General features: G+C 46.5%; 1 protein-coding gene across 2 annotated transcripts in view; it reads right to left on the minus strand.

The window, feature by feature from the left end:
- Positions 1 to 359: 359 nt before the first annotated feature.
- Positions 360 to 15,793, minus strand: part of LOC139274977 (basic helix-loop-helix domain-containing protein USF3) — a 72,495-nt gene continuing 57,061 nt past the window's right edge. For both annotated transcript variants that reach the window (XM_070891790.1, XM_070891789.1), the window contains exons 4-6: positions 14,239 to 14,321; positions 11,621 to 11,717; positions 360 to 9,154 (exon numbers count right to left, since the gene is read on the minus strand). In XM_070891790.1, coding sequence (XP_070747891.1) covers positions 2,472 to 9,154; positions 11,621 to 11,717; positions 14,239 to 14,321 — 6,863 coding nt within the window. In that variant the 3' untranslated portion in view covers positions 360 to 2,471. The remainder of the gene's footprint in view (positions 9,155 to 11,620; positions 11,718 to 14,238; positions 14,322 to 15,793) is intronic.

The following is a 15,793-nucleotide window of genomic DNA, read 5'->3' on the forward strand; positions in this document are numbered from 1 at the left end:
TGAGGATTCGATTATGAAGTCGTCCAGATTGTTTTGCTTCAGAAGGTTTTGATTTTACAGATTTTAGGAAGTTCGGATTTTACGGGTTTTAGGTGGTCTTGGTTTTAATGGATTTTCAGGGGGCCCTGAATTTTACCTTTCTGTGCAAGTCACGCTTAGCTGTGAGTTCCGGAGGGCAAGATTACTGTAAAAAACACCAGAGAGTTAGGCGGTCACATAAGGTTAGCTGACAGCACCACCTACAGGCACAACCGATATTGCAATGGAATGCAGTTAGCGATTTTAAATGATGAGATTCTTTTGAAAGCTAGTAATGCTTTTTTTCTTCAAATAATATGTGCAATAGGAACAAAATGTCTGTTTTATTTTAGAAAAAATCTGCATACTGTACAATACATTATATTACATTTGCCCAATAAATGGAGGTAGGTGCAATTTTTTAAAAGTTTTTAAACAGTGGCTCCAAGTCTCACAGCAAGGCACAGGAACCGTAAACTGTTGCTCCTGTATTTATTTGCTCGCTCTCAGGTTATCTTACCAGGTGTTTATACAAACCAACCAGGAGGCTGGTCAAAAGGCCGAGGACAAACACAAAAGCTTGCCTGTGTAACAGATGTCTAAACAGAGTTATACTGGTTTGATAGTGTTCTGTGCAAAAGATAAATCTAATTTGATAAACTAAGATTTCTGCAAGGGAAACAAAAGCCAATTGTAGTTTCTGATACTGGTGGGGAACAAGACTGTAGATTAAATTTATCATTTAATAGTCTCTCATTTGCATATATTTAACAGCAGAACCACCCGAGTCAACATTCTGAAAACAATTTACTTGTGTCACAGACTACTTTAACATTTGTATTTCTAGGCGAATTTATTTTCACAACAATGCTGATGAACAGAACCTTTTCTATTTTTTTAAATAACCAGCACTCTTAGATCAGACACGACCTCCAAAACAATGGTGATTTAACCTCAACCTCAGACTAGCACCATTTGAAGTAGCAATGTAATGCTTTTAACGCTGCCCATACCAGCCATCTTTCTGGCCTAATCAAGCGGGACTGCCAATCGTGCACCACCTTACAGGCAGTTTGATGCACGCACTGATTCCACTTGGAAGCCTTATAATTAAGGGAACGGACGGCAATCATCGCTCCAGCAGAGATTCAAGCCTAGAGCCAGAGGTGAAAGAGGAATATGCTAACTTATTGCAACATTCCGTGTTCTGATTTAAGCTTCAAGGTCTAAGGTACTCGAGCTACCCATAAATAGTTCAAGAATTCAAATGCACAAGTGACCACCTGGGGAGCGCAACCCGAGTGTAGTGCCGCCCCCGACTGGTAACGCAGCATACGGTGAACGGTGCAATCAATTTATATTGTCATAATCTATAAAGTGCCAGAGGGTCAAGCAGATAGAAACTGACCCTGTGATGAACTGTAGTTTCTGGTTGGCTGTAACTTTAATGCCTGCTCAAGATACATTTCAGGCAGGTTCCTGTGGAGAGGGATGCGAGCCACTTCCCTTTAAAACACACAAGGTATTAAAGCTCCTGCAGCACTCAAATTAAAATACATTCATATGGAAATTAACTAGAATTTTTATTTAAATATTTTATACAACACTCAAATGATTCAGCCCCTTCATCCATGAAATAAGTTCCCAATTTAAATGCCTCCCCTCTGTCTATCCTTCGTCTTAAAATTGAGTTAATGGCCTCCTTATTTGTACTAAGAATTTTTAAATACAATTGGGTGGGGGAAACAATCGATTGTCTAACCAAATTTACTCAGGCAAATTTGATCTAATGGGTATAATTCAGAGAGATTTATCCTATCGAGAAAGCGATTGTACCTCAAAAGGTATTTGGGTCATTAATGAAAATGTTGAAAGCTCACGTCAGTATCACTTCTTCCTCCTATACTTTGCTCTGTTACACAGGCAAAGCAACGAGTCACAAAAATAATAACAGTATTCTGCGCTCAAAACAATGGTTAACATCAAACCCAACAAATATTTGCTGCTGTAATGGTGTGCTATTTATCCCACATATTTACATTTTAATGCTTATTCAATCCTATGAATGCCTTGAACCATTATTATATTGCAAACCTATATGCTAATACAGTATATACAAGACACGTTATTCTGCCCACAGTCTCTGGAAACGGTGTCCTTGTAGCACGTGAATATGTTTTGCCTCAGTGATGACAGGCGACCAGTAGTTGCCACCTGTTATCACACACCCATCGTTTCTCCTCATGTCCAACTCACTCTCAACGCCCCGTTCCGATATCGCTCCACAAACGGGACCAAAGAAAAAATATCTTGTATGTGTCAAACTAAAGATCGCTTGGGGGGGGGGGGGTGGTGCTGATTTTTGGGTGCACAAATAATACTCACTCGGGAAACAGATCTGCAATCCATCCTGACCACTCACTACACCACGTGTAACTAGAAAAAGTTAAGTTCTACACGGCGGAGCTGCCATCGTGGCCCAGTATGTGGCTAATATTGTGAGCAGATCTGTTTGAGTGTTGCTTGGAGGCGTCGGAAAGAGCCGGGTTGGTTAAAGGCAACAAAGGTGACATGGGCATGGCCGAACTGTCCGGCGCCAGGGGAGCAGTGGCGATTTCGGGGAAGAGAGTGGTCAGGTTGAAGTTGGAGAGGTGCGGGGTGATACTGGAAGCGTTGCCCATCGGCCTGGCCGGGATGTCGGAGAGAAGGGGGAAGCTGGGCTGGGGGAAGCCAACCGGCCGAGGCGGAGATAAGATGGACCCGAACGGGTTGTTGAGTCCCCCGGCGTTGGCCTTGTCGGTGCTTGGGCTGGTGAAGATCTGGTTGGAAAAGTAGGGGATGGAGAGGTCATTGGAAAGGTTGGGATGAGCTGGGGAGTAGGGAGGGTAGAACGAGGGCAGGGGATTCTGCGGCTCCACTGGTATGAGAGTGGGAGTGCGGTTTGCACCCGGCTGAGTTACAGGGGGGATAAACGATGGGTTGGCATTCATTGCAGGGTTCATACCACTTTCCGGTATGAAAGGGAATCCAAAGTTCTGGGACAGCGAGTGCTGGTCGGGAGCTAAGTTGTCATTGGGGACCTGTTGGCCCTCAGTCATGAACCGCACGATGCTCCCTGTGCGGGCAGTGGTGGGCTGCTGGCGGCCCAGGATCATACCGCCACTGGAAGTCAAGGGCAGCTGGAGGCTGTGCTCAAAAACGTTGCCGCTTCTGTGATTCCCAGAGCGAGGACGATCCGTCTGCCTCATCTTCGGAGCCGATGGGTCCTGGTGGCGGGCTCGCTGGCCGACCGAATGATTAGGCTGCTGGATGGAATGGCCCTGCTCGCTGCCGCTATGGGCTGCCGCGGGGTGGGACATCACCGGTCTCGCCGTGCCGTGCATGCTGCCAGACCCCTGCGAGTTGGGATGGCACTTGTTGCCTTGACTTTCGTTCATTCTCAGCGAATTCTTCTGCGCTGCAACATTGGGGCTTGAGTTCCGGCCCTGGATCTCCGCCCCAGAGGAAGAGTTGGAATAGGTGATGCTCAAAGAGTCGTTTCTGGAACTGAGCGCGCCTAAAGTCATGTCACAACTTTCGCGGTTTTGCACCTCGCCATTTCTTCTCATGTGGACGCCTTCTCTCACAGGCGGACACGTGTACTCGATGCTTGCTGGTGGCGCACACTGAGAGTTCCTGGGATGCTCCGACCTTTGGTTCCCACTGATCTGCTCGCTTAGTGGAGGAGGTAGTAGGCTTTGCATGAAGCTTTGATGACAGGAACCTTCGCTCTCCCTTAAAGAAACGGCGCCTCCTGGCGCGATCCCTTGCATCGACAAATACGGCAGCCTCGTCTGCCGTTCAGCCCCCGCAGTCTGGCCCAGCCTGAAGCCATGCGACTGCATCCCTCTGTGCGTTGCCATACTATTGACCATCTCGCTGCCCCTCGATGATTGCACCTCAAAAGGGCCAACTCCCTGGGATGTCCCACTCACCTTAAAGGGAGGACAGTCGGGGAGGCCTTGCACATCGGAATTCATACAATGGTCTAGTGACAACTTCGCCTGCAGACTATGCACAGGCAGATTTTTGTTCATTGATAAATCCAGATAGGTCCGCATTTCAGACTGTTCCAGATTAGTTCTAGGGCTCTGCATTGCCATCGCCATCCGGGATTCTGCGTTTGAAGATGCTTTCCCGATGAGAGCCTCGGCGGAATAACTGGAAATTCTGTTCCTTTCTTGCCTGTGGGAGGTGCACTGCATGTGTGACGGCCGTGACACTGAGTTGCCTTTGGAGGCCATCTGTTGCTCCAATGACCGCGAGGTCATCAACCTCTGGATGCGAGACTGTCCGGATACCTGTTCTGAAGGGACACCGGGTCCTTGCTGCCCACTTCGACCATTATCTTGCTGCTGTTGGTGCATCACATCCTGGCCGTGGAGGCTCTGGGCATGGCTGCTGTGATTTCTATTAGTTACAGGATTATCACACCTTTTGTCTTGATGCGAATTCCCAAAATGCGGATGCGGCACTTGCTGCTGGAGCTGCTGCAGCTGTTGCTGCTGATGGTGGTGGTGGTGGTGGTGATTCCCTTTATGTCGCCCTTGGCCATTCCCACTCGTGTGTTGCTTTTGCTGCATCGGCAATTGGGGCGCTTGGCTCCCTCGCATAAGGCCTCGTTTCTTCTGCATGTGAACATCTTGCTGGGCAGCGCGGGACCGCTGGGCAGTGTGAGCCTGTGGCTGAGCCGGGCTCTCGCTGTGTGAAAGGTGATGCTGAAGCTGGTATAAATGCCTTTCTCGTATCTGCCCCTGGTGGTGCTTGTAGTAAGCGTGGCTATGGTGGAGATTAAGCCCCGTTTGCGAGGAAATGTTCTGCTGGAGCACCACATGCTGCTGCAGTTGCTGTCCTGGTGGCTGTTGGATGCGTGGCTGGACGTTGCAATGAGCTTCAGTTGACCTTAAAGTTTCAACAGCTTTAGCGTTCAGGAGGTTAGTTGGTGGGAATAAGGTACTGAGACTATCTGTGTGTCCTGGATTGCTACCCGCCACTAACGAGCTCGAAGAATTTGTTGGCAACTGACCGATAAATGCTTGGCCGCACTCGGAAATATGTTGGGGGACTGTACTTATTTCTGACTTCCCTTCAAGTCTCATGGCTGTGTTCTGGCACTGCTTTTGCCTCTTTGCTGTCGAGGTGAGGTGATCGTCTAGCCCAGTCCGCTTTGTCGCGTCTTTTCGGATATCGCTGCCTTGCTTCAAATGTGGCTCCAACCCCAGAGAAGCCGGCGCGTTAGCCTTCACGGGATTTAGCTGCTGGTGAGAATATTCTGCTAACAGGGCGGGCTGAGAAACCTGCTCTGTGTACGAAGCGGATCCGCTGGACAAGTCAGCTGTGGCGCCGTCTGGGAGTTGCTCGACAAGTTGGGTCTGAGCCGGTGAGGAGGCATGAACTTGGTTGGCTTCGCTGTGGCATGCAAGGTTAATGACACTCAGGTTACCAGAGACAGAAGGCGTACAAATCAGTGGTATATTTGAGATTTCTTTTGCAATAGAAGTTGAAGTCTTAGTAACAGTTGTGCCTGTTGTGTTGGTGTCAATTGGTAGCGATCGTGGGGTTTGTCCTTCATTTGCATTGGCCTCCATCAAATTTTGACTGCTCTCTTTAGCACCGACTGATTGGTGACTTGGACACGTTTCTTTGTCTGTAAATGGGATTTTCTGAGCTTTAGATTGAACACTGCATACAGTAACGTCTGAGTTCAAGACTTTCCCTGGACTTTCATGTTCGAAGATTGCTCTAGCAGCAAGGGCCACTATGTCACTGTGCTCCGATAAGCTGTGGTTACTGAAGGTGCTGGTCATGGTGTTGGCGCAGGAAACATCCTCCCGGGTGGTGTCTGGCAGCATGGAGGCGACAGAGAAGCCCCGGCTGCTCCCAGAGCTGGTGGACATGGGGGACTCGGTCTGCCGGTGGACTATCAAGGACCCTCCCATGCCCTCCAGCTCTGGGTTGCACAGCTGATGCTGCGCGGCGTTTTCAGCCTCCGTGCTCGCCAACAAAGTGTCCTTCTGGGGTTCACCCTTTTCATAAAACAACATGCTGGACGAGGTCTCCCTGGAACTGTCGACGCACAACTCGTTGGCAGTGCAGGTGTCTTTCACAAATGACAGCAGTGAGCTCTTCTCGCTTGATGTTGCTCTGTCACTCTGCGTGACTCCGCGCGTCACGCTCCCGCCATCCTGATTGCTAATTCCTTTAGTCGTTGCAAATGTGTCCATTTCTAACCGTCCTTTATGCCAGTCTTGGGTCCTCTCTTTGTCACTGCCACTGCCTTGGTGTTGCGCGGCTGCCAGAGATTCCAACTGTGCAGAAACACTGGTTATCCCAGGTGAGCTGCAAACATTTGCCACGGCAGTGTGCAACTCCGCTAAGTTACTGCCTTTGTCCAATGAAAAGGCTCCGGAGAGTTGAAGAGGCGCGTTTGAACAGTAGGGTGATGATGGAGGAGCTGGTATCGTTATGTCTGTGAGTACACTTGGGGAGGAAGGTACACATGAAACACTTTTAGTCAATTCGCCCCGAAATGAAGGGGGTGGCAATGATGCGGTTAGAAGTGAGGTCGCTGATACCTGTGCCAGCAGGTCGGGCTGCTCTGGAGACACCGATTCGGCCAATGCTGGCTCTGTTAAACACGGCGTGAGTTCATGTTGAGACACTGATTGCTGCCTGTCTATTACCTCCTGTGAAGCGACAGAAGTGGTTACTGTGGCTGTCACTAAGGTTGGGATCTGAGACAGTGATGACGTCTGCTGGGATATTGACAACCCCTTTGCTGACGAAACGTGCTCGTCACCCGTTAACAACTGCGACGAATTATCTTTGCTGGGTCTGCTATATTCAACGCAATTGGCGGTGGCCTTCGATTTGTTCCCAACACACGCGGCCTTTCTCGCGACCCCTTGCTTTGCAGAAAGGGCTTTCTTGTGCAGCTTTTTAGGTTTACAGCTGGGGGTTGCACCGAAGGGAGGTTTTAGGGAGCAGACACTGGTTGTGTGCCATGCCGATGAACTCAGTGAAGTCCTTGAAGTATCTGAGCTTGTGCTGGCCACTGTGGTGTCAGATGCCGAGCTGCTGGCGCCGATAATCTGGCCATGGGCGGTTGCTGGAGGATTGGCCGTTTGGCAGCTGGTCAGCTGTAAGCCCCCCTGCCCTGCCATCTGCGAGATACTTTGACTGAGGTTCGTCAACGCGCCGAAAGCATTAAGGGCTACGTTGGTGTTGGGATCCGCGCTGGTTGTTGGCTGAATAATCTGCATGGTGCTCTGGCTGGAGGCCCCCGACTGCTTCACTGGCTGCAGGGCAAACAACTGGCCATTGACAGAGATGGTCTGCTGCTGCTGGCCTGATCCCGTCACAGCGAAAGACTGCGAGCTGGTGGAGGCGGATGAAGAAACTGGCCGTGGCAGTATGTGGACAAGGTGCTTTCCTCCCACTGTTTGAATGCTCGATGTGCCCTGTGCGTTACTGCTGCTGCACACCGCTAGACTGGAGTCAAGGGTCGGCAATCTATTGCTGGATGGGACGACCTGACTGGCGGCTTGTATGATCACAATTTGCTGGCCCGCTGCCTGGCTGTTGATGGCCCCTCTCACTACAGCTGGTGAGGTGGGATTGGCAGGCTGGAGGATGATCAGATTCGGATTGTTTGGAGCGGAGGAGACGGACGACCCCGTGGGTTGGGCCATCTGAATCACTTGCAAGGGAGGGAGCAAGGAGACCACCTTGGCGGCTGGCGGGGCTGGAATTTGCGGCGACGCTAGCACTGGCTGCAGGGGCATAGGCTGAACAGGGGGCTGCACAGTTGCTGCCACCTGCTGCTTGTGTTGCCTGTAAGCGGAGCAGTAGGAAAGTCCGTGCAATGCAGTTGAAGCCGAGGGAACGACAGTTGCACTATTGAGCGACTGACCACTTTCAGAAACGGAGAAAGTATTTCTGGCATTCACATTTTCAGTTAATGGCGCTGGCAGGATGCTACAGCCCCCCTGGCTGACGGGCTGCACAGTGTTGCCTGCCAGCTGTAATGTAGTCCACGTTGTCCGTGTGTTACCTGCCGAAGTCATGCGTGTGAAAGTACTAACACTGTTTGAGTCAGGAGTGCAGGTGTAGGTAGAAGCTGGGCAGGAGACAGTCCACGAGCTGGCCACTGGGCAAGGCATCACACTTCCGTTAGACATTGCCCCGACTCGGAAAGATGGTGACGCAGTGACAAGACCGTCAAACGACACAGGCGCCTGTTGGCAAATGTTTGATGCCAACATGTTTTGTAAGCATTCAGGAACGGGCAACCTCGTTGATCTCAACTCGGAGCTCTGGCTGCTTGCAGATGACAACCCCAAAACTGGATGTTGTGACATCCCACAGGGGCTCTCCATACCTGTGCATGGCACACCTAGCTGCTGTGAGTGCAGCGGCAAAGCAAAGCAAGTACTAGCAGAAATGTCAAGAACATTCTGTGTAGGACCTCCATTAGCAGCTTCCAAGATATTTGGGCCAAACGTGCCCATGGAATGTTCCAGTACAATTTGTGCGGGGGTGCTTGTGACACAGGCTAAAGGGGTTGATGCATAACTGCTGAAGGGGCACTGAAGAACCACTTGCCCAGAACTGCTCGGGGAAACATTCAGCACACTCTGTACAGTGCTGTTGCTGCCGCTGGTGCACTGAACAATGTTCACAGAAGGTCCAGTTGTAGAGAGACATTCAGGAACTTCCTGCTGGGAGCTCTGTGTCTGAAGTTGAGCCCCATTTGCAAATGGGCAAATGTCAGGCATTGCCACTGGCACCATTAAATCAAGACATGTTTCTGGTCTATTGTTCTTCAGGGTGCTCAGTGCTTGCTCTGGTGAACTCTGCACTGCAGCCTGTTGACAATTCCCATTCAATTGGTTGCCATTTGTGTAGACGAGTAGATCATCTTGCATTTGGTTGGAAGAAATCACCATTGTAACTTTTGTACTCTTGAGTTTCCTCTTCCAGTGAATCGTAGGGTCATCATGCAAGCAGATGTCGTTGGCTTTCAGTAATTCCGCGAAACGGTCATTTTCTTTTTGAAGCTCATCCAGCTGCTTTCGTAGTCTTATAATCTCTTCACCTGCAGAATCAAACACAAATTTACTTGAACAAATTGGCCTTTAAATCTACTTAAGCCAGGTCTCCCATATGTTATTCAAAATAAGGAATAGTTTTGCCCTTTCTTCCAAATTGCACCTCATTCCTCCAAAATAAATTGCTTACCCACTTTGCAATTTCTGTAGTTTAAAACCAAGGATGTGGTGTAGTCCTGGGTTGTGTCCTATTCCAGAGACATGAGAACAAAAATCTAAGCTGACATTTCAGTGCAGTACTGAGGAGGTGTCATCTTTTGGATGAGCTGTTAAATCCGAGGCCCCATCTGCTCTCCCAGGTGGCAGTAAAAGATCCCATGGCGTTATTTCAAAGAGGAGCAGGGGAGTTATCCCCAGTATCCTGGCCAATATTTATCCCTCAATCAACATCACAAAAACAGATTATCTGATTATCACATTGCTGTCTGAGAGCTTGCTGTGTGCAAATTGGCTGCCACATTTCCGACATTACAACAGTGACTACACTTCAAAAGTATTAATTGGCTGTAAAATGTTTTGGGATTTCCGGTGATCATGAAAGGCGCTATAGAAATGCAAGTCTTTCTTTTTTGGACAGTGACAAAAGCTTTCATAACTGACCAGCACAAGATGCTCTTGCAGTACACCATTAAGAGTTAACCTTCCCAATGCTTAATCATTTTTAATATTCTCAGTATAGCATGGGTAGGTTGCCCATTAACAATGTAAAAATGACATGGATGCCTGTCACTGCAAAGACATTGTCCCCTTCCTACATGCAGTTCTTCTTCATCCTGTCATGAAAGAATTTCTTCAACCAACACACCGCGATATTTCTATTGCTTTCATAGGTTTAAAGTAACCGTATGTTTATGCTGTGTTTCAAATCAAATGGTGAAAGAAAAGAAAATCTTTCAACTTGATGCTGATGTGAAGCTGTTCAAAAGATCCAGTCACTCAGTCCTCCTTTTCCAGCATTCCTTGAAACAAAATGAGCAAAGGACAGACACAACACTATTTTTTTGCTTCTTTGGAACAGGCAAAGCAAGCTGTGAATTACATAGAGTATCTGCACATCAGTGGCCGGGTCAGAATCATGTATGGTTGTGCAAGAAAATCTTTGGACTGAAAGACCAGTCTCGATCCAAGTCACTGACAGTAGAAGGCATTTTTCATCATTCCTCTCATAGCTACACACTGGGTGGTCCATCCCATCTGATCTGGCAGGTAAATGGAAATGTTCCTCCAGTAGGACTAAGTATTCAGGATACCTGCGTCATGTTTCTCTAATGTTTCAGTAGGATCTTGATAATCTGGGGTTAAAGAGGAAATGCATGGAAGCTGTTTCTGTTTGCAGGCATGTTCTGAATTTTGCCAATATACTTTCATGAGGATAGTCGAATTTGGATAACCAGGTTGTTATGGACTTTCTTTTTGATTTCGTTCCTTTGTTGATTTCTTCCTTTTTGTTGTACAGTTGGGTAGTAGAGTTCGAAAGTGTGAGAGAGCACGTACTCTCTCACTACCCCTCCCATCAAGTCAGAAGCCCATCTCCTACTGCTGTCTGCTCTGTCCACAGGATTGCATAGAATGTACATCACAGAAACAGGCTTTTCGGCCAACTAGTCCATGCCGATGTTAATGCTCCACACGAGCCTCTCACAACCCTAGTTCATCTAACCCCATCAACATATTTTTCTATTCCCTCTCCCTCATGTACTTATCTAGCTTCCCCTTAAATGCATCTATCCTATTCGCCTCAACCACTCCCTATGGTAGCGAGTTCCACATTCTAACCATTCTCTGGGTAAAGAGGTTTCTCCTGGATTCATTATTAGATTTATTAGTGACTATCTTATTTATAGCCCTAAGTTTTGGTCTCTCCCACTGTTAATCCTTCAAATACATAGAATTTCATCAGTCTTTCACTAAATATTTCTGGACAGCCTCAATTACACGTGATTTCAGTTGTCCTGAGATGGACGAGTTTGCTCTCATGCCTGGTCTCTGGTGATTGTGTTTGCTCTCATTTACTGTGCTCCCTGTGCTAAGCACAAGGGACTATGGAGCTCCATTGATACCAGTAAGGCACAGGAACTAGGAGTGGTTTGATTCATACTTAACTATGATGGTATTCTCTGTCAAAATCTTAACCATTCTGTTGCATACAAAGCAGCAAGAACAAAGTAGGACAGGGGGAAAGAGAAAACAAGTTACTGATGGAAACTGAAAGTTATGATTATGTTGGACCTCATTTTTTTTAAATGAATTCATGGGATGTGGGCGTCGCTGGGATTGTCCTTGAAAAGGTGGTGGTGAGCCTTCTTGATCCGTTGAAGGTACTCCCACAGTGCTGTTAGGGAGGGAGTTCCAGGATTTTGACCCAGCGACGATATATGTCCAAGTCAGGATGGTTTGTGATTTACCTACAGTAATGAAAGTGATTACACAATGATTGTCTTATATACCCTTACCTTGCTCTTTGGTGCCTCCATTCATTAGAATTTCATCATTCTGCCTTTTCAGCTCTGAAATGTACTTGTACGCTTGGTCTAGTATCATGTTTTTACTCTGCAAACAACAGGAAAATGTAGTTTAACAAAACCCAGTCCATTAGCGCTTTTAAAAGCAGTGCGAGAGAAAATGGGGCTACGGCCTATAGTTAAAAGAAAGGTGTTGTCATGATGGTTCAATGGCACAACTAAATGGTGAGGAACTAGAAACTAGAGGAGCAATGCGATTTGGAGTCTATTTAATTATTTAAATATGAGTCTATATGGAATTATTTAAAGCTAGTATATAGAGGTAGAAAAATCAAATAAAGGGCTATTGGAATGTTGATCTTTATCTCAAGGGGGCTGTAATTCAAAAGGGGAGGAAATTATGTTTCAGTTGTACAGAATTCTGTTCAGACCCCATCTGAAGCACTGCGTTCAGTTTTGGGCACGAGACCTCAGATGGAGGTATTGGCCTTGGAGGGGGGGGGGTGCAGCACAGATTCCTCAAAATGATACCGGGGTTTAGAGAGTCTTATTATGAGGACAGGTTGCATAAACTGGGTTTGTATTCCCTTGAATATAGAAGTTTGAGGGGGTGATCTGATCGAGGTGTTTAAAAAGTTAAAAGGATTTTTTGTAGATACAGAGAAACTATTTCCTCTGGAGGAGGAGCACGGGGATCAAGAATGAGAGAAGATAATCGTAAAATTAATTCCATTGAGCAAAAGAGAAAAAATAACTTATTTTTTACACAAATGATAGTTGAAATCCAAAATTCTCTCCCCACCAAAAAGCCATGAATGCTGGGGCTCGATTGGAGCTTTCAAGGCTGAGATCGATAGACTTTTGTTGGTTAAGGAGATCAAAGGATATTGAGCTAAGGCGGGTAAATGGAGTTGAGGTACAGATCAGCCATGATCTAATCGAACAGCGAAACAGGCTCATGGGGCTGTTCCTATCCTTGGATCTCTCCTCTTCCTCACCTATATCTTTCCACTGCCCCTCTCGAACCCTCCACTGCCTCTGTGCTGTCAGACTGCTTGACCGATATCCAGTCCTGAATGAGCCGCAATTTCCCTTGATTAAGCATAAGGAAAACCGAAGCAAGCGGCTTCGGCCCAGCCATAAACTCCATACACTCGCCACCAATTCCATCACCTCTCTGGCCACTGTCTCAGGGTGAACCAATTGTCCTGTTCAACCTTGAGCTGAGCTTCCGACCTCATGTCCTCTCCATGATAAATACCCCCAACTTCCACCTTCATAACATCACCCACCTCCACCTCAGCCCAGCACTGAACCCCTCCTTCATGCTTCTGTCACCTCTAACCTGATTACGCCAATGCTCGACTGGCCAGCCGCCTTTCCTCCACCCGCTGTAAAATTCAGTTCATCCAAAACTCTGCTAAGTGCACCCTTATCCCAGACCAAGCCCTGCTCACTCACCAGACCTGGTCTCACCACTAGCTCCCACTACAAATAACTCAAAATTAAAATTCTCATCCTGGTGTTTAATGGCTTTAAAATTTCCCATCTCTGTAATCAGGTTACAATCTCTCGCTCGCATCCACCACACCCCCACCCAATCGAACTCCCTTTCCCGACTCCAACCCTCCCTTCCTTTGCCCCATCTTTTTTCCAATCTCTGGAATTCCCTCTCTAAACCCCTACGCCTCTCTACTTAACACACTTCCTTTTAAACGCTCCTTAAAACTTGCCTCATTGACAAAGTTTTTGCTCACTCCTCCCAACATCTTTTTCTTTGTCATGGTAACCATTTGTTCTGCACACCTCTATGAAGCACCATGAGGTTTTGCTACATTAAGGGCACTATATAAATGCAAGTGTGCACACACTCAAAGGATGAATAAAAAACATCAAGCATATCAGCCACAGATCATGACCTAATAAAAGGCGGAAATGGCTCGAGGAGCTAAATGGCCTCCTCCTGTTCCCACATTCCTATCAACAGCCCGACCAAATTCTGAACCTACTTGTGGAAATTATCCTACAATATCAATAGGTGCAAAAGTGAACCGCATCCCATAGCAAAAACAAACTATTAAACAATTAATATCTCCCTTCTGTCAATGAAAGGACTCCTTTGTCAGGAATATAATTTATAGGCGAGTATCATCAATCTCTGGTATTGCCCAATCTCCCTGGAACAGCTATATTTTCAAGTTGTACAATTTAAAACAAAATACTCTTCGATTTCCCTTCTGAAATCATCCATTTTAGGCAGACAAGGTGCGTAATCAAAATGTTGCAGTGATGACAGGCCAGGGTGTCGCATTCACTATACCTGCTCCACATCACCGGTTCAGTGTTCAAGGACTTTTTAAAAAGACTGACTGGGGATCAATCTCCATATTTTATTTCCCAAGGCTCCATCAAATATTACTTAACGAAGATAAAAATGAAAAACACAGAGCCGATCTATCAACATTTGAAAAAAATAAGAGGCAGGTTAATGTTTTGGGTAGTGTCCCAAGTTAAGTGCCCTCGGTAGATGCATGTTTTTTAAATTATCTATTAAGTCTGTAGTAATGATTTTCAAATCCAAAGAGGTACAATATTGGAAACAGTATTACCTGCTTCAGCGCAGGAGAGCATGGAATAAGTTCTCCAATTTTATTTATTCCAGAGTTAATCTTCTTCTTTCGATGTCTTTCCACTAGGAACAACAGAATTTGTTTAAAAAAGAGTGAGTTCCATAAGAACATAAGAAATCAGAGCAGGAGTAGGCCATACAGCCCCTCGAGCCTGCTTCGCCATTCAATAAGATCATAGCAGATCATCGACCTCAACTCCACTTTCCTGCCTGATTTCCATATCCCTTGATTCCCCCAGAGTCCTAAAATCTATCTATTTCAGCTTTGAATATACTCAACGACTCAGCATCCACAGCCTCTGGGCAGAGAATTCCAAAGATTCACAACTCTGAGTGAAAACATTTCTCCTCATTTCAGTCTTAATGGCCTACCCCTTATTCTGAGACTATGCCCCCTAGTTCTACACTCTCCAGCCAGGGAAGCAACCTTTGGATTTTTGTACTTCTACTTTCTTTTTTTTCTTCCCATTCCTTCAAGGTCTCTTAATGTACCAACACACAGCTGACAGTTTGGAACGAAGTGTTCCGAGCATGAACTGTATTCCTATTACTCCACGACACAGCACAATAGAATTCCTAGATGTTGTTCATTAACTAGATATTCAAGACATTTACACAATTGTTAAACATGTAATGACATCCCGCCCGATATGTAATTATTCCGTCAAATACCCAACGATCAATTACATCTCAAAGTCATAGCAATTTTCAGTTTTCAAATTCAGTTTATATCCAGCAGTGTTTACTGAAGCTCAGGAAATCCCTGGCATTTGAGGGGAGTTTCTTGGTGCGTCTCTTTTAAGGGCACAATGCTTTATCCCAGCTCATCGCTGCATCTCAAGGGTTCCCACTCCACACGGGATTTGCAGGGGAAGGTTATATTGTAACATTGATAACCTCAGTGCAGACAGAGACACTGCTCTGCTTTCGTGGAGAATGAGCAAGCATATATTTCTGTATCATTTCATTTTGAAAGCAATGGAATTAAAACAAATCAAATGGTAATCATAAAAAATCTAATGTGCCCATTACTGTAATGGCACAATACAATAAACACGATTACTGAAACAGTAACAATAAACTCAAAATTTACTGTAACAGTAATAAACACGACAGTTACTGTAACACGACCATTACTGTTAACAGTGTAACAATAAATATGACCATTACTGTAACTATAACAGTGTAAAAGTCCAACACTGCCTCCAGTGCACAAGCGCAGCCTTCGGTCGCCTGAAGAAGAGTGTTTGAAGACCAGAACCTCAAATCTGGCACCAAGCTTATGTCTACAGGACAGTAGTGATACCCGCGCTCCTATATGGCTGAGATGTGGACTATATATACACATTAGACATCTCAAAGCGCTGGAGAAGTACCACCAACGCTGCCTCTGCAAGATTCTGCAAATCCACTGCGAGGATGGACGCACTAACTTCAGTGTTCTCGCTAAGACCAGCATCCCCAGCATCGAAGCACTGACCATACTCGATGAGCTCCGTTGGGCGGGCCACATCGTCCACATGCTCGATATGAGA

This window comes from Pristiophorus japonicus, chromosome 10, assembly GCF_044704955.1.
Source record: "Pristiophorus japonicus isolate sPriJap1 chromosome 10, sPriJap1.hap1, whole genome shotgun sequence".
NCBI classification, from domain to species: Eukaryota; Metazoa; Chordata; class Chondrichthyes; family Pristiophoridae; genus Pristiophorus; species Pristiophorus japonicus.